This window comes from Mobula birostris, chromosome 12 (assembly GCF_030028105.1).
Source record: "Mobula birostris isolate sMobBir1 chromosome 12, sMobBir1.hap1, whole genome shotgun sequence".
Lineage (NCBI taxonomy): Eukaryota > Metazoa > Chordata > Chondrichthyes > Myliobatiformes > Myliobatidae > Mobula > Mobula birostris.
Genome location: NC_092381.1, coordinates 110,490,107 through 110,509,701, shown reverse-complemented (window position 1 = coordinate 110,509,701; position 19,595 = coordinate 110,490,107). Strand labels below are relative to the sequence as shown.

The 19,595-nt window shown below is 43.9% G+C and overlaps 1 protein-coding gene across 3 annotated transcripts in view; it reads left to right on the top strand.

The window, feature by feature from the left end:
* The window catches only part of alkbh6 (alkB homolog 6), a 39,793-nt gene extending 28,163 nt beyond the window's left edge, over positions 1–11,630 (top strand). For all 3 annotated transcript variants that reach the window (XM_072274472.1, XM_072274474.1, XM_072274473.1), the window contains exons 6-7: positions 2,400–2,510; positions 7,823–11,630. In XM_072274472.1, the coding sequence (XP_072130573.1) occupies positions 2,400–2,510; positions 7,823–8,095 (384 nt within the window). In that variant the 3' untranslated portion in view covers positions 8,096–11,630. The remainder of the gene's footprint in view (positions 1–2,399; positions 2,511–7,822) is intronic.
* The last annotated feature ends 7,965 nt before the right edge of the window (positions 11,631–19,595 follow it).

Here is a 19,595-nt window from a genome sequence, read left to right as displayed (position 1 = left end):
TTTATTTCAGCTTCCTCTCCCTTAGCTTAATTGTAGTCAATGGGATATAAAGAGGCGATGCAAATATAAATTACTGCTGTATTTCCTTTACAGCACTGTCTTTCCTGTTTTCTTCTCTTTACTGCTCTTTCTCCTTTATATTCAAAGATTCATTTATTGTCAGAGTATGTATGCAGTATACAACTCTGAAATTCTTCTCTAGATGGCCACGAATCAAAGTAAACCTTGGAAGTCATTCAAAGAGAAATAGCAACCCCCCCCCCCCACACCGCACAATAAGCACAGCAACACAATCATTAACTCCCAAAGCCCCCTTCACTGCACAATATGTCAGAAGTATACTGGACCCCAAATATCCCTCTTCCCGCATGAAAAGATAAACGAAATCTCAACAAGGACATTTTGCCTTAAATCCCTTCTTCCTGCACATAAAAAAACCGAGAAAGAACTAAGAAACATGGAGTATAAAACTCTGTAAGACTGAAAAAAGTCCATAGGCCAAACTCATATCTATATCCATATCAATAAACGCAAAAAAGCCTCAGTGACCTCCTCTGGGCACAGCGACAGTGATATATTTTACCACAGCCACCCCTTTCTCCTACTCACTACTATCTTCTGGGTTAGTGCTGAGTGGTGGTTGTCCATTGATGACAGGAGATCTGTATGAGAGAGTTCTATAAACTGGGAAAGCTGTTGTACTGGGGCAGTTCTACTCTCAACTTTGGAAGTCGGGGTCCAGTGGCATGAACAAGCGTCACAAACTGGGGTCTTCCTTGGTTGCAGTGGATGACCATGATGTCTTCTGTACCTTGTCATGCCTTTTGCTCTGCACAGACCATTGCAGAATGGCCTTCCTGGTTGTTGGACCTCACTGTAGATCTCATCCACCCAGTCCACTTGAGCTGTCTTCACATGTGAGGACAGGCACATCCCTATTCCATCGGGGTATGAGTTCCGCTGGCTACCCTCACCTGCTTTAGCCCATCTGTTGAAGGGCTGTACCAGGTGCAGCCGCTGTCTCATGCAAACAGCTACTTGGAGCCACAGGTGAGAGCAGAGTGTGCGGTGGGGACCACAAGTGAGTGAGCTGCGCCAGATTGGACAGGGTAAGCCCCTTCACCAGAGGTGCTATCCATCCCTGGCTATCCATACAACCCAGTAGTGAAAACGCTCCACCAAAATGAAGCAATATTAAATGCTCAAACACGAGCTATGTTTCACCTTAATTATATCACTTGTAAGTGCCGTGGCATGGTTTTCTAATAAGCAGTTTCTATTACAGGAATATATATATAATGTATATTTTTTTAATATCTAAATTCATGTAAAATTGAAGAGGGAAGATTATTGTTATTTGTTAAATGTATATTGAGACATACAGTGAAATATGTTTATGTCGATGACCAACACAGTCCAAATATGTGCTGGGGGCAGCCCACAAGTGTCGCCATGCTTCTGGCGCCAATATAGCACACCCACATCTTACTAACTCTAACCTGTACAGCTTTGAAATGTGGGAGGAAACCCACGTGGTCAACGTACAAACTCCATGTGCTGGGTGGTGATGACATTACATGCCCCCTGTTGTAACTGTGAACAAAGTCACTGGAAAAGACACTGAAGCTTGTGGATATGGAAGCCTTTATTCTCGCAAACCGAGTATGCAGGCATCATATTTGAGAAGCTCATGAAAGAAGGGCAACACTCACAACACGCTGGAGGAACTCAGCAGGTCGGACAGTATCCGTGGAAAAGATCGGTCGACGTTTCGGGCCGGAACCCTTCGACAGGTTCCTTTGACCTCAGCATCTGCAGATTATTTTGTGTTCATGAAAGAAGAGACCTCTTCGACTCAATATTACCTGGCATTTTTATATGCTAAAGAACAAAGGTAACAGCAGAACAGTTCTATAGTTACAATGTGTCTACAATGCTTCCTTTCAATTACATACAGTTTTCAAACACCTTCGCACCCTCACTCCAGACACCCAAAATGACTCTAGGCTGCATTCATGTAGATGCAGGCACCTGAGGTCCAAGTGGAATGTTCCTTTGTTTGTGATTGAGCCCAACCTGAAGCTCCAGGAAGCCCATTATTCTGAGCTGTTTTAAATTCAATCTGCAATCCACATTCAAATCTGAAAATTGGTTGCTAGTGAAATTAATATTTGCTATATATCCTAACAGCAGAATACACCCTAACACCCACAACTCACTAACCCTAACCTGGACGTCATTTAAATGTAGGAGGAAACCCATGTGCTCAACGTAGAAACTCCTTACAGACAGCAGCAGGAATTGCTGGCGCTGTGAAGTATTACGCTAACTGTGCCAAATAGCCTAGATTTTATTACTGAGTTGTTGTGTGAAATCAGTTTTTGTTTTTGTCCTTGTAGCCTCACGAGGATGGACCTCTGTACTTTCCAACTGTGACCACTATAAGTCTTGGCTCTCAAGCCCTACTAGATTTCTATCATCCCATTACAAGAGAGAATGAAAAGGGAGAGGTTAGTATCATTTATCTTCATCATTACTTTTTGTTATGTCATGTTTATATGATGGAAACGTTCTGAATATTTCACCTCACCTGAATTTGACAGAGTGTCAAGATTATAGAATAGTACATCACCGGAACAGGCCATTCAGCCCACGGTGTTGTACCAAACCAACTAAAAAGCAAATCAAAAACACCTGAACACTAATCCCTACAACCTACACAATGTCCATGTCGCTCCATCTTTCTCACTCCATGTGCCTATTAAACCTCTCTTAAAAGACTCAAATGTATTTGCCTCCACCACCATACCAGGTAGCTCATTCCAGGCATCCACCACTCTCTGAGTAAAAAACTTAACCCTCACATTTTCCTTGAACCTACCAGCCTCTCTCTCCTTCAATGCATGTCCTCTAGTACTAGGTATTTCAATCCTGGGAAATAGATACCCTCTATCCACTCTATCTATGCCTCTCATAATTCTATAAACCTTGATCAGATCTCCCCTCAGCCCCCAATGCTCCAGAGAAATACAACCCAAGTTTACCCAGCCTGTCATGATAGCACATGCCCTCTAAATCAGGCAGCACTCTCTCCAAAGCTTCAACATCTTTCCTATAGTGGGGTGACCAGAACTGTAAGCAATACACCAGAAGTGTCCTAACCAGTTATAAAGTTGCATTCACCATTTCAAGCCCTGTAAATGTTTTTCTCAATGTTCAGAGAGATGAGTTCCTGGACTACTTCACCTTCTTAGTTTTTAATTCCACCCAAACTGATTTTACTTGTTTTCTGATGCAAGATCCTTCTGTACTAACCTATGTCTCTGAGAAACAGTGTGTATTGAATCAGATGGATACCTAGACTCTGTGTAGTGAATTGAATTGACTTTATTACTTACATCCTTCATATACATGAGGAGTAAAAATCTCCATCTAAATGTGCAATGTGCAATTTATAGTAATTTATAATAAATAGTATGTACAATAGGACAGCCAATATAACATAGAAATACAGTGGTGTCAGCATGAATTAATCAGTCTGATGGCCTGGTGGAAGAAGCTGTCCGGGAGCCTGCTGGTCCTGGATTTTATGCTGTGGTACCGTTTCCTGAATGGTAGCAGCTGGAACAGTTTGTGGTTGGGGTGACTCAGGTCCCCAGTGATCTTTCTGGCCCTTTTTACACACCGCTCTCTGTAAATGTCCTAAATAGTGGGAAGTTCACATCTACAGATGTTCTGGGCTGTCTGCACCACTCTCTGCGGAGTTCTGCGATTGAGGGAAGTATAGTTCCCATACCAGGCAGTGATGCAGCCAGTCAAGATGCTCCCAATTGTGCCCCTATAGAAAGTTCTTAGGATTTGGGGGCTCATACCAAACTTCTTCAACAGTCTGAGGTGAAAGAGGCGCTGTTGTGCCCTTTTCACCACACAGCCGATATGTACAGACCACATGAGATCGTGAAATCCTTGGTGTTCTTTATGCTGAGGAACTTAAAGCTGTTCGTCCTCTCAACCCCAGATCCATTGATGTCAATAGGGGCTAACCTATCTCCATTCCTCCTGTAGTCCACAACCAGCTCCTTTGTTTTTGTGATGTTGAGGGAGAGGTTGTTTTCTTGACACCACTGTGTCAGGATAATGACTTCTCTGTAGGCTGCCTCATTATTATTTGAGATTAGTCCAATCAGTGTAGTGTTGTCAGCAAATTTAATTAGCAGATTGGAGCTGTGGGTGGTGATACAGTCATGGGTATACAGCAAGTAAAAGATGGGGCTTAGTACACAGTCCTGAGGGGCACCTGTGTTGAGGGTCAGAGGTGAGGGAGTCCACTCTTACCACCTGCCAGCAATCTTACAGGAAATCCAGGATCCAGCTACACAAGGCAGGGTGAAGGCCAAGGTCTCTCAGCTTCTTCTCAAGCCTGGAGGGAATTACAGTATTGTAGTCCAAGAACAGCATTCTCACATAAGCATCCTTCTTCTCCAGATGTGAAAGGATGGTGTGTAGAGCTGTGGGCACTAGTTTGGTGCCACTTTCAACAGTGCAAATTACACCATGAGTTCACTTTACCCATAAAGTTTTCAGGCACATCCTATTCTTGTCAGCATCAAACAGTGCCCCAACTAACCCTAGAAATCCCAGATAGTGTAATAATCAGCGCAACGCTATTAGAGCTCATGGTGTCCGAGTTCGGGGTTCATGTCCGAGACCCTCTGTCAGAAGTTCTATGTCTTTTCCATGAGCGCATGGGACAGCACTGTAGCGTGGTAGATGGGTTGGTTGGTTAGTTGGTTGGCAGCCAGGTAGGTAGGTATGTAGGAAGAAGCTAAGTGGTGCAGCTTGTTGGGCCTGTTCTGCACTATACTCTACCTCTAAATCAGGGATTCCCGACCCCTTTTATGCCATTAAGCAAGGGGTCAGTGGACCCCAGGTTGGGAACCCTTGATCCAAATAAATAAACAAATACACAGCAGAGCTTTGCCTGATGCAGGCACCAAGGAATCACCCCTTTCAAGCCAGGTTGGTTAATGATGCGTCGTTAAATACAACAAAGCAAAAATTGGGGAAGATAGAGGATTGGGAAGTTTTTAAAGACCTACAAAGAGCAACTAAAATATCGTAAGAAGGGAAAAGATAAAATAAGAAAGCAAATAATATCAAAGTGCATAGTAAAAGTTTTTCAAGTATGTTAACAATAAAAGAGAGATGAGAGTAGATATAGGACTGCTAGAAAATAAGGCAGGAGAAATAATAACAGGGGACAAGGAGATGGCTGATGAACTAAATGAGTATTTTCAATCAGTCTTTACTGGGTGACACTAGCAGTATGCCTGATGTTGTAGTGTGTGAAGGAAGAGAAGTGAGTGCAGTTACTATTACAAGAGAGAAGGTGCTCAAAAAGCTGAAGGACCTAAAGTACATAAGTCACCCAGACCAGAGGAACTGCACCCTAGGGTTCTGAAAGACGTAGCGGTAGAGATTGCGGTGGCATTAGAAATGATCTTTCAAAAATCAATGGACTCTGGTATGGTGCCAGAGGACTGGAAAATTGCAAATGTTACTCTACTCTTTAAGAAAGGAGGAAGGCAGCAGAAAGGAAATTATAGACCAGTTGGCCTGACCTGAGTGGCTGGGAAAATGTTGCAATCAATTGTTAAGGATGAGGTGATGACACTTGGTGACACAGGACAAGATAGTAAAAAGTCAGCATGGTTTCCTTCAGAGAAAACCCTGCCTGACAAACCTGTTGGAATTCTTTGAGGAAATTACAAGTAGGATAGATGAAGAGGATACAGTGGATGTTGTATATTTGGACTTTCAGAAGGCCTTTGACAAGGTGCCACACATGAGGCTGCTTACCAAGTTAAAAGCCTATAGTAGTACAGGAAAGTTAATAACATGGTTAGAACATTGGCTGACTGGTAGGAGGCAGCAAGTGGGAATAAAAGGATCCTTTTCTAGTTGGCTGCCAGTGACTTGGATGTGGGAATAGATGGCCTTGTTGCCAAGTTTGCAGATGATACGAAGATTGGTGGAGGAGCATTTAGTGTTGAGGAACATGTAGGATGCAGAAGGACTTAAACAGGTTAGGAGAAAGTGCCAGATGAAATACAATGTCGGAAAATGCATGGTCATGCGCTTTGGTAGTAGAAATAAATGTGCGGTCTATTTTCTAAATGGGGAGAAAATCTAAACATCTGAGATGCAGAGGGACTTGGAAGACTTTGTGCAGAACACCCTGAAGGTTAACTTGCAGGTTGAGTCGGTGGTGAGGAAGGCAAATGCCATCTTAACATTCATTTCAAGAGGTCTAGAATACCAGAGCAAGGATGTGATTGTGAGGCTTTATAAGGCACTGGTGAGGCCTGACCTTGAGTATTGTGAACAGTTTTGGGCCCTTATCTTAGAAAAGATGTGCTGGCCTTGGAGAGGGTCCAGAGGAGGTTCACAAGGATGATTCCTGGAATGAAAGGGTTAACATATGAGGAACATTTGAAGGCTCAGCGTCTGTACTCGCTGGAATTCAGGAGCACGAGGGGGGGATTGCATTGAAACCTTTGGAATGTTGAAAGGCCTAGACAGAGTAGATGTGGAAAGGATGTTTCCCATGATGGGAGAGTCTAGGACAAGAGGGCACAACCTCAAGTTAGAGAACTGCCCTTTCAAAAGAGAGATGCGGAGAAATTTATTTTGCCAAAGGGAGGTGAATTTGTGGAATTTGTTGCCACATGAAGCTGTGGAGGCCAGGTCATTGGGTGTATTTAAGGCAGGGATTGATAGGTTTTTGATTGGACATGCCATCAAAGGTTATGGGGTGAAGGCCAGAAACTGGGGTTGAGAAGGAGATTAAAAAAGGATCACCCATGATTGAATGGTGGAGTAGACTCGATGGGCCAGACAGCCTAATTCTGCTCCTATGTCTTATGGTCATAAATGCATCACTGGAGGTACTGGGTAGAATCCTTTCCCTCTTCACTGCCGTGGTAACTGTTAAGTTGTGCTACAAAAGTACAAATAGAATAGCATCAAAAATTGAGGCAGCGTGTTAGTGTAATGCTATTAGAGCTTCAGACACCCAACTGCTGACTGCCAGGAGTTTGTATATCCTTCCTGTGACTATGTGGATTTCCTCTGGGTGCTCCGGTTTCCTCCCCCAGTCCAAAGATAAACAGGTTAGTAGGTTGGTTGGACACATGGGTGTGTAATTGGGATCACTGGGCTGGAAGGGCCTGTTACCGTGCTGTATCTCTACATAAATTACTATAATCAATCTAGCCCTTAATTGTCAATTTCATATAAAGATTTATATTGTACAAACGTGGACAGTTCTAAAATTTGATCCTGTTATAATTACTATTCTATAGATTTGCTGAGTATGCCCACAGGAAAATGAATCTCTGGGTTGTATGTGGTGACAAATACGTACTTTGATAATAAAATTTACTTTGAACTTTTAACAATCTAGTTAGTGCACCTATAACATCCCCATTAGTGTAACTAAGCAATCTTAGCGGTCAATAAAGGTATAATATGCTGTGGCTCACCCCTGGCTCTAACTAGACTAAAACTGACTACGACAAAGGGTGAATATGTAACAATACTCTTTGCTTTTCTGTACCCATAACCCAACCCAGATGACAAATTACCGTAATAAACATGCAACACAAAATACAGACGGAAAATAGATTCATGGCTCCTACAGTAAAGTTGAGGTATAAGGTGGCAGTGATGTTCAATAATCTATTTCTTACGTAGTACTTGGGGAAATAAATGTGTTAGTTTTGAACTGGATTTTAAATAATTCATGCCCCACCTTTTCCAGATTGCTTTGCCTCAAACGGAAGAGAATCGCTACTTTTTATCTCTGCTACTTGAGCCACGTAGCCTCCTGGTGCTGAAAGATAGCATGTACTTGAAGTATCTACATGGAATCAGACCCGTGTCAGAGGACATTATCACAGACAAGGTGGCAAACTTGACGTCTTGCAACTCAAAACTTGGAGCTGTTTTAACGAGGACTACAAGAGTGTCTCTGACTATTCGTCATGTGCCAAAAGTTTTAAAAACTACCTTATTATTGGGGAAGAAAAAATAAGAGAGGATTTTCTTTAAAATAAGTTGAGGCCCCCGCCCCCCCACAGGACACCTCCTCCCTCAATATCACCTCCCTGAATAAAAAGGCACAGCTGTACCTTCAGTTCCTGAGGAGACTGAGGCAAGTGAGGCTCCCTACCTACCCACACCCATCTTGACTACATTTAAAGGAGCGCCATTGAGAGTGTCCTGACAAGTTGCATCTTTATCTGGTATGGGAGCAGCCAAGCATCGGATCAGAAGTCTTGACAAAGTCAAAGTCAAATTTATTTATATAGCACATTTAAAAACAACCCACATTGACCAAAGTGCTGTACAGATCAGAGCAACAACCAACAAGGCAAATGGCTTATAGGCACCAAAGAAACAACACAAGGGCCTAGGCACATGGTCCTGAAGGAACATTGTTTCATTTTTACTGTGCACTGTACTGGCAGTTATGGTTGAAATGACAATAAAAGCAACTTGACTTGAAAATCAGCCACATCAGGAGGATTCAAACACTAGTGAATAGAAGTAAGTTTTGAGCCCGGATTTAAAAGAGTCGATGGTGGGGGCAGATCTGATAGGAAGGGGAATGCTGTTCCACAGTCTAGGAGCTACAACAGCAAAAGTGCGGTCACCCCTGAGCTTAAGTTTAGATCGTGGGACAGCCAGGAGCCCCAAGTCAGCTGACCTGAGGGACCTGGAAGTAGAATAAGGGACTGTTAGAGTGACCAAGAAGATCACAAGGATCGCCAATGATCTAATGGGGTCGTTTTTCAGGAGTGCTGCATACACAGGGCACTTAGTGTTATCAAGGATCCCACCTATCCATCCAGCATCCTCTGACATTCTACATCAGGTAAGAGATGCCGATACATAAAGACAAGAATGGTCAGTATGGGAAACAGCTTCCTGCAGGCTGTTAGGCTTCTGAACTCCCTGCCGCATCACATTCGAAAAGTCTCTAGATAATATGTACTGTACCCTGCAATACTTAATTTATGCACTTTGTTTATTATTATGTAATTCATTTGTGGATTTAATGCCTACTTTCCTAAGTTATTGTGTGTTATGAGTACTACTGTGCTTTACACCCTGGTCTGGAGAAATGTCTTGTTCTGTGGTATACATGTATACAGTTAAATAACAAAAAACTTGATTTGACAAGAATGATGATAGCAAAACAAGCCCTTTCTTCATACTCCACACACCCCAGGACAGGCCTCCACTTTCTCACTCCCAAATAAGGGACAAAAATAGCAGTCAAATACGGGACACTTGTGTTTACCCCGAGAAAAACTACCATGACCATGAAGCCTTGCTCGGGCACCTGCGTGCGCATGTGTGTATGTGCCGATTTTTTTCTACGAATGGGTTTTGGCTTAATCTTCCCTATCCTGTTAAGTGAAACTACACTGTACATACATTATTCCTACTTTATATAGGCTGTGTATTTATCGTATCAGTCTTGCTTTTACTATATGTTAGTGTTATTTTGGGTTTTATGTGCTATTTGATATGATTTAGTAGGTTATTTTTGAGTCTGGGGACGCTCAATAATTTTTCCCATATAAATTAATGGTAATTGCTTCTTCGCTTTACGCCATTTCGGCTTATGAATGGTTTCATAGGAATGCTCCACCTTAGCGGGGAAAATACGGGACAAGGACAGTCCTGTATAGGACAAACCAATTTAGCCCAATATACGGGATGCCCCAGCTAATACAGGGCAGTTGGCAGCCCTAGCACGTTTCTGGGCTTTCAGATTCCGGTGGACTCTAACTATCAGACGTCGGATCTTTGACTTCCCCAGCAATCTTGCAAAGACTCACAGACCCAAGGCTTCAGCCATCGGGCCTCAACTTTCGGACTTTCAATCTACCCTGGACTTGCCAATGATATTGAAATGAAGACCCCAAATTCTGGGCCTCAAACGCAGGTCACACCGACTTGCGTACCTGGGAGGTCATCGGCCCTCGTGCCTCCTGTCCGCACAGAACTGCAATCCCAGAAAATGCTGCCGATTCATTCTCATTTACCTTAGGGTGGGGGCCACCAGCCTTTGTCCTCGCTGGTTTGCCAGACCGACCTTCAACCTCAGGAACTATGTACGTAAATTCCACACATTTATTTATTTAGCGATACAGCTCAGTAATAGGCGCTTCCAGCTCAACAAGACCATGCCACCCAACTACACACACGAGACCAATTAACCTACTAACCCATGTATCTAGAATGTGGGAGGAAACCCACACAGCCATGGGGAGAAGGTACAAACTGCTTGCAGTGACCCCAGGTTGCATTACTGATGATCTGCCCCAGTGCACACCCGGTTCATTAAGCCAAGTGGTGTCGGACATGTTCAAGAAAGGCGTGGCCCAGATTAAAGTGGCTCCGCTACCCTATCCGCCACAGACCCACATACCTCACCACACTAAACTCTACAACTTTATCTCTCCCAGCCACACATATACATCCACCAGCCCTACCCTCAAACCTAATGCTCAGGTCCAAGGGGGCACACACCACCACTAATCCTAGGTGCACCCCATTTAACCGTGGCCGCACCCCATTTAACCGTGGCCACACCCCTACAAACCCAATGACATGCAAGGAGGAGGAAGATCCAATAAAGGCAAGTGTTGGACCTGGTTAATGAAGGCGTGGGCCAGATGAAAATGGTAGGGTTGTGTGACACTGAATCGCGTGTGACAAGATCAAGCACAAGAGGGATGATTCTCCCACTGCCCGCATACTCTCAACCCTGACTGGTCAAACAAAATTGTTTTGGAAACAGCAATGAAGAATCCCTCTGCATGTGAGTGTGACGGAATACCAGACTCTCCTCCAGGGCTTTCGTGACTGACACTAGTGGAAACCAGAGGAAGCTACTGATAAAATGTAGGAAGCCCCGAACACCATCAGAGATGGAGGACCTTCATTGCTGCTCTAAATGCTGGCGGTGTAATTGGCAATAAGTAACAAGTAATGTTACTGTGTACAATAGGCTGTCCTGAAATACACACCAACTACTCTGCCATGGTTTAATAAATTACTGACTGTAATATAAATGCTTGTGGTCATGAATATTGAAAAATTAGGTTTTATTTACTGTAATTAGTAAATACATGTTTCCACTTTATTAAAATCTGACACTTGTTTTCCATGACCATGTCTGAGCTGCCAAGGTGTTGGGATGGACAGTAGTTTTGATGAACTGTCGATCACAGTCTCTGCATGATTTGCTGTTGCTTGCATGGTGGGTGGTGTGGGGGGAAGAGGAGGGTTGATGATTTTGCCGCTGCTTGTTAGGGGGAGGGAGGCTTTGGGGTTCTAAAGTTTTCTGTCAATCATTCTTTGCATTTTTCTGTTTTGTGAATGTCTGTGAAGAGTAAGAATTTCGGGATGTATACTGTATACACTCTGATATTAAATTGAGCCATTGAACCATAACTCTTTTAAACATGAATTGATTTCCAGCTTAGACAAAACAACCACCCATCTCACTGTTGCCATGGGAACATCTGATGTTTTTCTGTGTGACCAAATAGGGAAGTATCATCATTTTAAGTGATAAGTGTGCTTAAAGAATATTTAATAAAAAAATATTATGATGGTAAATTCAATATACAAACAAGAAACAACATGTTGATTACAATGTGAGATTTTAATAATCACACAGTGGTTTGAACATATCCTGTGGTTCCTGAATAACTGACAGAAGATATAAAATCTTTTAATATAATATAGATTCCCCAAATCAGGGCCACATCAGCAGATTAAAGATTCGATTTTTTTGCCACATTTACATCGAAGCATAGTGAAATATGTCTTTTGCCTCAATGACCATAGCAATAAGTGGATGAGCTAACACCCACACCTCACGAACCCTAACCTGTATGTCTTTGGTTTGTGGGAGGAAACCTATGTGACTACAGGGAAAATGTCCAAACTCCCTGCAGACAGCGGTGGGAAATGAAGCAGGTCACTGGTGCAGTAATAGCATTATGCTGTTGTGCTACACATTAATGATCCTGAGGATGTCAACTTCTGATTACTGACCAGAGCCATTTCAACACTCAGTCTGGGATTGCTGACTCTGGGATACTGTTGCGTGTGCTGCTTTACTGGCTGTGTCGCCTAATGAACTGATGTGTTTTGAAGCTGGACATCAGATGATGTCAGGGCATTGATAGAACAATCAACAATCTTGTAAAGAAAGTTTTTGGCACTTGGCCTTCATAAATCAATGTATTGGGTACAAGAGATGGGATGAGATGGGATGATGATCTGCCCCACTGCACACCCAGTTCATTAAGCCAAGTGGTGTTGGACATGTTCAAGAAAGGCGTGGCCCAGATTAAAGTGGCTCCGCTACCCTATCCGCCACAGACCCACATACCTCACCACTGGGAAATCCTGCTTTCTCTGGCGGACAGAGCGTAGATGGACGTGGAATTAAAATGTGTCCCATTCCACGTCCCATTCCAATTCTGATAGGTCTATCCACGGCCTCCTCTACTGTAAAGATGAAGCCACACTCAGGTTGGAGGAACAACACCTTATATTCCGTCTGGGTAACCTCCAACCTGATGGCATGAACATTGACTTCTCAAACTTCCACTAATGCCCCACCTCCCCCTAGTACCCCATCCTTTATTTATTTCTGTACATTCTTTCTCTCTCTCTCCCCCCCCTCCTTTTTCCCCCTCTGTCCCTCTCACTATACCCCTTGCCCATCCTCTGGGTTCCCCCCACTTTTCCTTCTCCCTGGGCCTCCTGTCCCATGATCCTCTCATATCCCTTTTGCCAATCACCTGTCCAGCTCTTGGCTCCATCCCTCCCCCTCCTGTCTTCTCCTATCATTTTGGATCTCCCCCTCCCACTTTCAAATCTCTTACTAGCTCTTCTTTCAGTTAGTCCTGATGAAGGGTCCTGGCCCGAAACGTCGACTGTACCTCTTCCTAGAGATGCTGCCTGGCCTGCTGTGTTCACCAGCAACTTTGATGTGCGTTGCTTGAATTTCTAGCGTCTGCAGATTTCCTCGTCCAAGGATACTTAATTGGACACCTGGAAAGTCTTGAAGAATTAATTGGAAGTATCCGAGGACAATTGCAACTTAACTGTAAACTGGGGAAGGTCTAACAACACAAAAACCCCGAAGTGCATTAATTCAGATAATTATAATTAATAAAACACAGAATATAAGAAAAAACTCAGAACCCTCAAAAAAGTCTACCAATGACCCATGGTTGTGAGAGTGTGGGTTTCCTCTGCATCCTCTGGTTTCTCCCACATCCCAAAGACATACAGGGTAGAAGGATAATTGGTCACATGGGTGTAACAGTAGTGTGGGTTAGTTGGGCCAGAATGGCCTGTTACCATGTTGTATCTAAATAAGCTATGTATGCGCAGTAGCCCCCCGCCCCAGCCCATACGAGATGGTGATGCAGTGGGTCAGAATGTTTTCCATAGTACATTGTAGAAATTTGTGAGTGCCTTTGGTGACATACCAAATCTCCTCAAAATCCTAATGAAATATAGCCTCTGCCTTATCTTCTTTGTAGCTGCATCATGTTAGGTCCTCAGAGCTACTGAAGGAAGTTGAAATTGCTCACTCCTTCCACTTCCAATAGCTCTAAGAATAGGTTTGTGTTCCCTCGTCTTACCCTTTATGAAGTCCACAGTCAGCTCTTTGGTCTTACTAATGTTGAGTACGACACCACTCAATTAGCTGGTATATCTCTCTCCATTGCACCCTCTCGTCACCACTGAGATTCTGCCAACAATGGTTATATATCATCAGCAGAGTTATAGCTGGTGTCTGAGCTGTCCCTAGCCACACAGTCACGGGTGTAGAGAGAGCAGAGCAGTGGGCTAAGCACATATCACTGTAGTGTGCCAGTCAGGGAGATCTTATTTCCGATCCACACAGATCGTGCTGTTTCGGTTGCAGTGGAAGGTACAGAGGCCTAGATTCTGTAGCTTTTCACTCAGGTAGCTTTATCTCAGTGGGGAGAGCGGGAAAAGGAGAGAGCATGTGGGGAGGGAGGAGGAGAGAGAACGCAGGGGGGAAAGAGGGAGCGCGGGGACGGACCGGGGGGGGGGAAGAGACAGCGCGGGGACAGACAGACCGGGGGGGTGGGGGGGACAGAGCGCGGGGACGAACGGACCGGGGCGGGGGGGGGACAGAGTGCGGGGACAGACCGGGGGGGAGGGGGGGGAGACAGAGCATGGGGAAGGACCGGGTTGGGGGGGGGAGGGAGACAGAGCGCGGGGATGGAGGGAGTCTGGGGAGGGAGGGAGAGGGTGGGGAGGGAATGAGGGAGAGTGGGGGAAGGAGTGTGGGAGGGAGGGAGAAAGGAGGATTGGGGAGAGATGAGGTAGAGAGGGTGAAAGTGACGGAGGAGGTCAGAGGGACAAATCATGCAAACAATAAAAGCAAGCAAATAGCATTCAGAACTGAAGGTTTACGAAAGACTCAAAGTCAGGGATCACTGCCGTCTGAGTACACCAGAATGTGAGTCAGAGTTTTTATCACCAGCATCTGTTGTGAAATTCTGTTAACTTAGCAGTAGCAGTACAATCCAATACATGATCATATAGAAAGAAATATAATTAAGGAAATCAATTGCACAGCCTCAGTTCATCGCAGAGCTGAGTATAAATTCTTAAAATTGTCTGAGGTCTAAGTATTGTCAGAGGTATTTATTATTTTGCTCTTGAGATTCCTAATAATTAACAGAAACATTTTGGGAAACTGGGAGTTGAGTATTTGATGACTTGTCACTGAAATGAACCTCATGGTTTTGTCCTAATTGTGATCTTCCTTGTAAAAATTCTGTCTAATTTATGTTTTTTTCTTCAGCACTCAGCTTATATGATGCTGTGTGCCTGTGATACTGCTGCAGGTACGGTTTTCATTGCACCCTTGCATGCACAGGCAGCATGGTATGAAGCTGTTAGTACCGTCGTGTCTTACAACGCCAGTGAACACTGATCAGAGTTTGATTTCCACCGCTGTTAGTAAGGAGTTTGTATGTTCTTCTCTGTGACCCCCTAGGTTTCCTCCAAATCCTCTGATTTCCTCCTACATTCCAAAGACGTTCAGTACAGATTAGTAAGGGTTGGTAAATTGTGGGCATGTTAGCACCGTAAGGCCCTAAGAAACCATCAGATATTGGAGCAGAATTAAGCTATTTGGCTATTTCAACATGACTGATCCATTTTCACTCTCAGCCCCAATCTCCTCAATATACCTGTGATTCCTGACAAATCAGGAATGTATCAAATTCTGCCCAATATATCAATCCCTGGCCTCCACAGCCACCTATGGCAACAAATTCCACAGCTTCACCACTCACAGGCTAAAAAAATTCTTCCTCATCTCAACAATTCAGGAACAGCTTCTTCCCCATGAACACTACCTCGCTACTTTTTAATTTCAGTTACTTTGCATTACTTACTTTAACTTAACAACTTAATAGGCATATATAACTTAAAGTAACTCAGTTTTGTTCCCTATGTTTATTTATCATGTATTTCATTGTATTGCTGCCATAAAGTTACCAAATTTCACAACATATTCCAGTGATAATAAACCTGATTCTAATTCTAAAAGGACGTCCCTCTATTATGAGCCTGTGTCCTCTGGTTTTAGACTCTCCCACCATAGGAAACATCCTCTCTACAGCCACTCTATATCGAGGCCTTTCCACATTCAACAGGTTTCAGTGAGATCCATATTAGAAGTGTGGTGACACTTGCGGACTGCCCCCAGCATAATTCCCACTGATTTGTTTTGACGCACACGATGCATTTCTCTGCATGTTTTGATGGCTTCTGAGTGCCTGAGATCCCAAGAGCGATTGCGTCTGGATTTCACCTCCTAGTAGGGTCACCCATGGCAGTAAGGTCAAGGGAGAGATTCCAGACAAAGAGTGATCCAACCAAGACCTCAACGGTGGAGCTGGTGGAAGATGGTGACTCATCACCATGGCTGTGAATGCGCAGGAAAGCTTCAGCAGTGTAGGGTCCCGAGTCATTTTGCATCCCATGCCACTGGACACTGACCCCGACCCGTCAAGGACCAATTGGTGGTTGCTCATGCATCAATCTCCCCATGTTAAACAAATTCACCCACAGGCATTCTCCATTAGGGAAATAACCCCTCGGGAGAACATCATACTTGTCTTGAACGATTACTATACTTTCATTTTTAGAATTTACTCATGCATATAACAAAAAACTGGAAAACATTTTGGGAGGTGGGAACCGAACTGAAGAGACAGAAGGAGGGATGATTGGCTCACTTAAAGCTTGGAGAGAGTGTGAGAGGGAGGATAGGCAGGTGATAGAGAAGGGATACGCTCAGACCAATGGGATGAGATGGGTCTATTTTAATGCAAGAAGCATTATGAACAAAACAGATGAGCTTAGAGCGTGGATCAGTACTTAGAGATATGATGTTGTGGACATTACAGAGACTTGGATGGCTCAGGGGCAGGAATGGTTACTTAGAGTGCCAGGCCTTAGATGTTTCAGAAAGGACAGGGAGGGAGGCAAAAGAGGTGGGGGCTTGGCACTGCTGATCAGAGATAGTATCAGGGCTGCAGAAAAGGAGGAAGTCATGGAGGAATTGTCCACTGAGTCTCTGTGGGTGGAAGTTAGAAACAGGAAGGGGTCAATAACTCTACTGGGTGTTTTTATAGACCACCCAATAGTAACAGGGACATCAAGGAGCAGATAGGGAGACAGATTCTAGAAAGATGTAATAATAAGAGGTGTTGTGGGAAATTTTAATTTCCCAAATATTGATTGGCATCTCCCAAGAGCAAGAGGCTTAGATGGGGTGGAGTTTGTTAATGTGCTCAGGAAGGTTTCCTGACACACTATGTAGATAAACCTACAAGAGGAGAGGCTGTACTTGATCTGGTATTGGGAAATGAACCTGGTCAGGGGTCAGATCTCTCAGTGGGAGAGCATTTTGGAGATAGTGATCACAATTCTATCTCCTTTACCATAGCATTGGAGAGAGATAGGAACAGACAAGTTAGGAAAGCGTTTAATTGGAGTAACGGGAAATACGTTCTCAGGGAAATATACAGCAGAAATGTGGCAAATATTCAGGGGATATATGCGTGGCGTTCTGCATAGATACATTCCAATAAGACGGAAAGAATGGTAGGGTACAGGAACCATGATGTACAAAGGCTGTTGACAATCTAGTCAAGAAGAAAAGAAAAGCTTATGAAAGGTTCAAAAAACTTGGTAATGATAGATATAGAAAATTATAAGGCTAGCAGGAAGGAGCTTAAGAATGAAATTAGGAGAGCCAGAAGGGGCCATGAGATGGCCTTGGTGAGCAGGATTAAAGAAAACCCCAAGGCAATCTACAGGTATGTGAAGAGCAAGAGGATAAGACGCGTGAGAATAGGACCAATCAAATGTGACAGTGGCAAAGTGTGTATGGAACCGGAGGAGATAGGTGAGGTACTTAATGAATACTTTGTTTCAGTATTCACTGCAGAAAAGGATCTTGGAGATTGTGGGGATGACTTACAGTGGATTGAAAATCTTGAGCATATAGACATTAAGAAAGAGGATGTGCTGGAGCTTTTGGAAAGTATCAAGTTGGATAAGTCTCCAGGACCTGTTGAGATGTACCCCAGGTTACTGTGGGAGGCGAGGGAGGAGATTGCCTTTGGCAATGATCTTTGCATCATCAATGGGGACAGGGGAGGTTCCGGAGGATTGGATGGTTGCAGATGTTGTTCCCATATTCAAGAAAGGGAGTAGAGACAGCCCAGGAAATTATAGACCAGTGAGTCTTACTTCAGTAGTTGGTAAGGTGATGGAAAAGATCCCGAGAGGCAGGATTTATGAACATTTGAAGAGGCATAATATGATTAGGAACAGTCAGTATGGCTTTGTCAAAGGCAGGTCATGCCTTATAAGCCTGATTGAAGTTTTTGATGAAGGAAGAGTAGCAGATGTAGTGTATATGGATTTCAGCAAGGCATTTGATAAGGTACCCCAAGCAAGGCTTATTGAGAAGGTACAGAGGCATGGGATCCAAGGCGTCCTTGCTTTGTGGATCCAGAATTGGCTTGCCCACAGAAGGCAAGGAGTGGCTGGAGATGGGACATATTCTGCATGGAGGTTGGTGACCAGTGGTGTGCCTCAGGGATCTGTTCTGGGACCTCTTCCCTTTGTGATTTTTATAAATGACCTGGATGAGGAAGTGGGGGATGGGTTAGTAAATTTGCTGATGACACAAAGATTGGGGGTGTTGTGGATAGCGTGGAGGGCTGTCAGAGGTTACAGCGGGACATTGATAGGATGCAAAACTGGGCTGAGAAGTGGCAGATGGAGTTCAACCCAGATAAATGTGAGGTGGTTCATCAAATATGATGGCAGAATACAGTACTAATAGTAAGACTCTTGGCAGTATGGAGGATCAGAGGGATCTTGGGGTCTGAGTCCATAGGACACTGAAAGCTGCTACTCAGCTTGACTCTGTGGTTAAAAAGGCATACGATACATTGGCCTCCATCAACCATGGGATTGAGTTTAAGAGTCGAGAGACAATGTTACAGCTATATAGGACCCTGGTCAGACCCCACTTGGAGTACTGTGCTCAATTCTGGTCACCTCACTACAGGAAGGATGTGGAAACTATAGAAAGGGTGCAGAAGAGATTTAGAAAGATGTTGCCTGGATTGGGGAGCATGCCTTATGAGAATAGTTTGAGGGAACTTGGCCTTTTCTCCTTGGAGCGACGGAGGATGAGAGGTGACCTGATCAAGGTGTATAAGATGATGAGAGGCATTGATCATATGGATAGTCAGAGGCTTTTTCCCAGGGCTGAAAAAGCTATCACAAGAAGGCACAATTTTAAGATGCTTGGCAGTAGGTACAGAGGAGATGTCAGAGTAAGTTTTTTTTTTAAAAACGCAGAGAGTGGTGAGTGCTTGGAATGGGTTGCCGGCAATGGTGATGGAGGCGGATACGAGAGGGTCTTTTAAGAGACTCCTGGATAGGTACATGGAATTTAGAAAAATAGAGGGCTATGGGTAACCCTAGGTAATTTCTAAAGTAAGTACATGTTCAGCACAGCATTGTGGGCTGAAGGGCCTGTATTGTGCTGTAGGTTTTCTATGTTTTTTTCTAATAAACATCTATATGGAACACAGCCATATAAAAGCAGCATCCATCATCAGAGATCCTCACCACCCAGGCCATGCTCTCTTCTCACTGCTGCCATCAGGTAGAAGGTGCCAGAGCCTCAGGACTCACACCACCAGACTCAGGAACAGTTGCTACCCCTCAACCATCAGGCTCTTGAACAAAAGGGGATAACTGCTCACACTTGCCCATTCATTGAGATTTTCCCACAACCAATGATCCCATTTTAAGGACCATCTCATTATCTCATGTTCTCATTATTTATTGCTATTTATTATATTTGCATTTACACAGTTTGTTATCTTCTGCACTGGTTGATCTTTCATTGA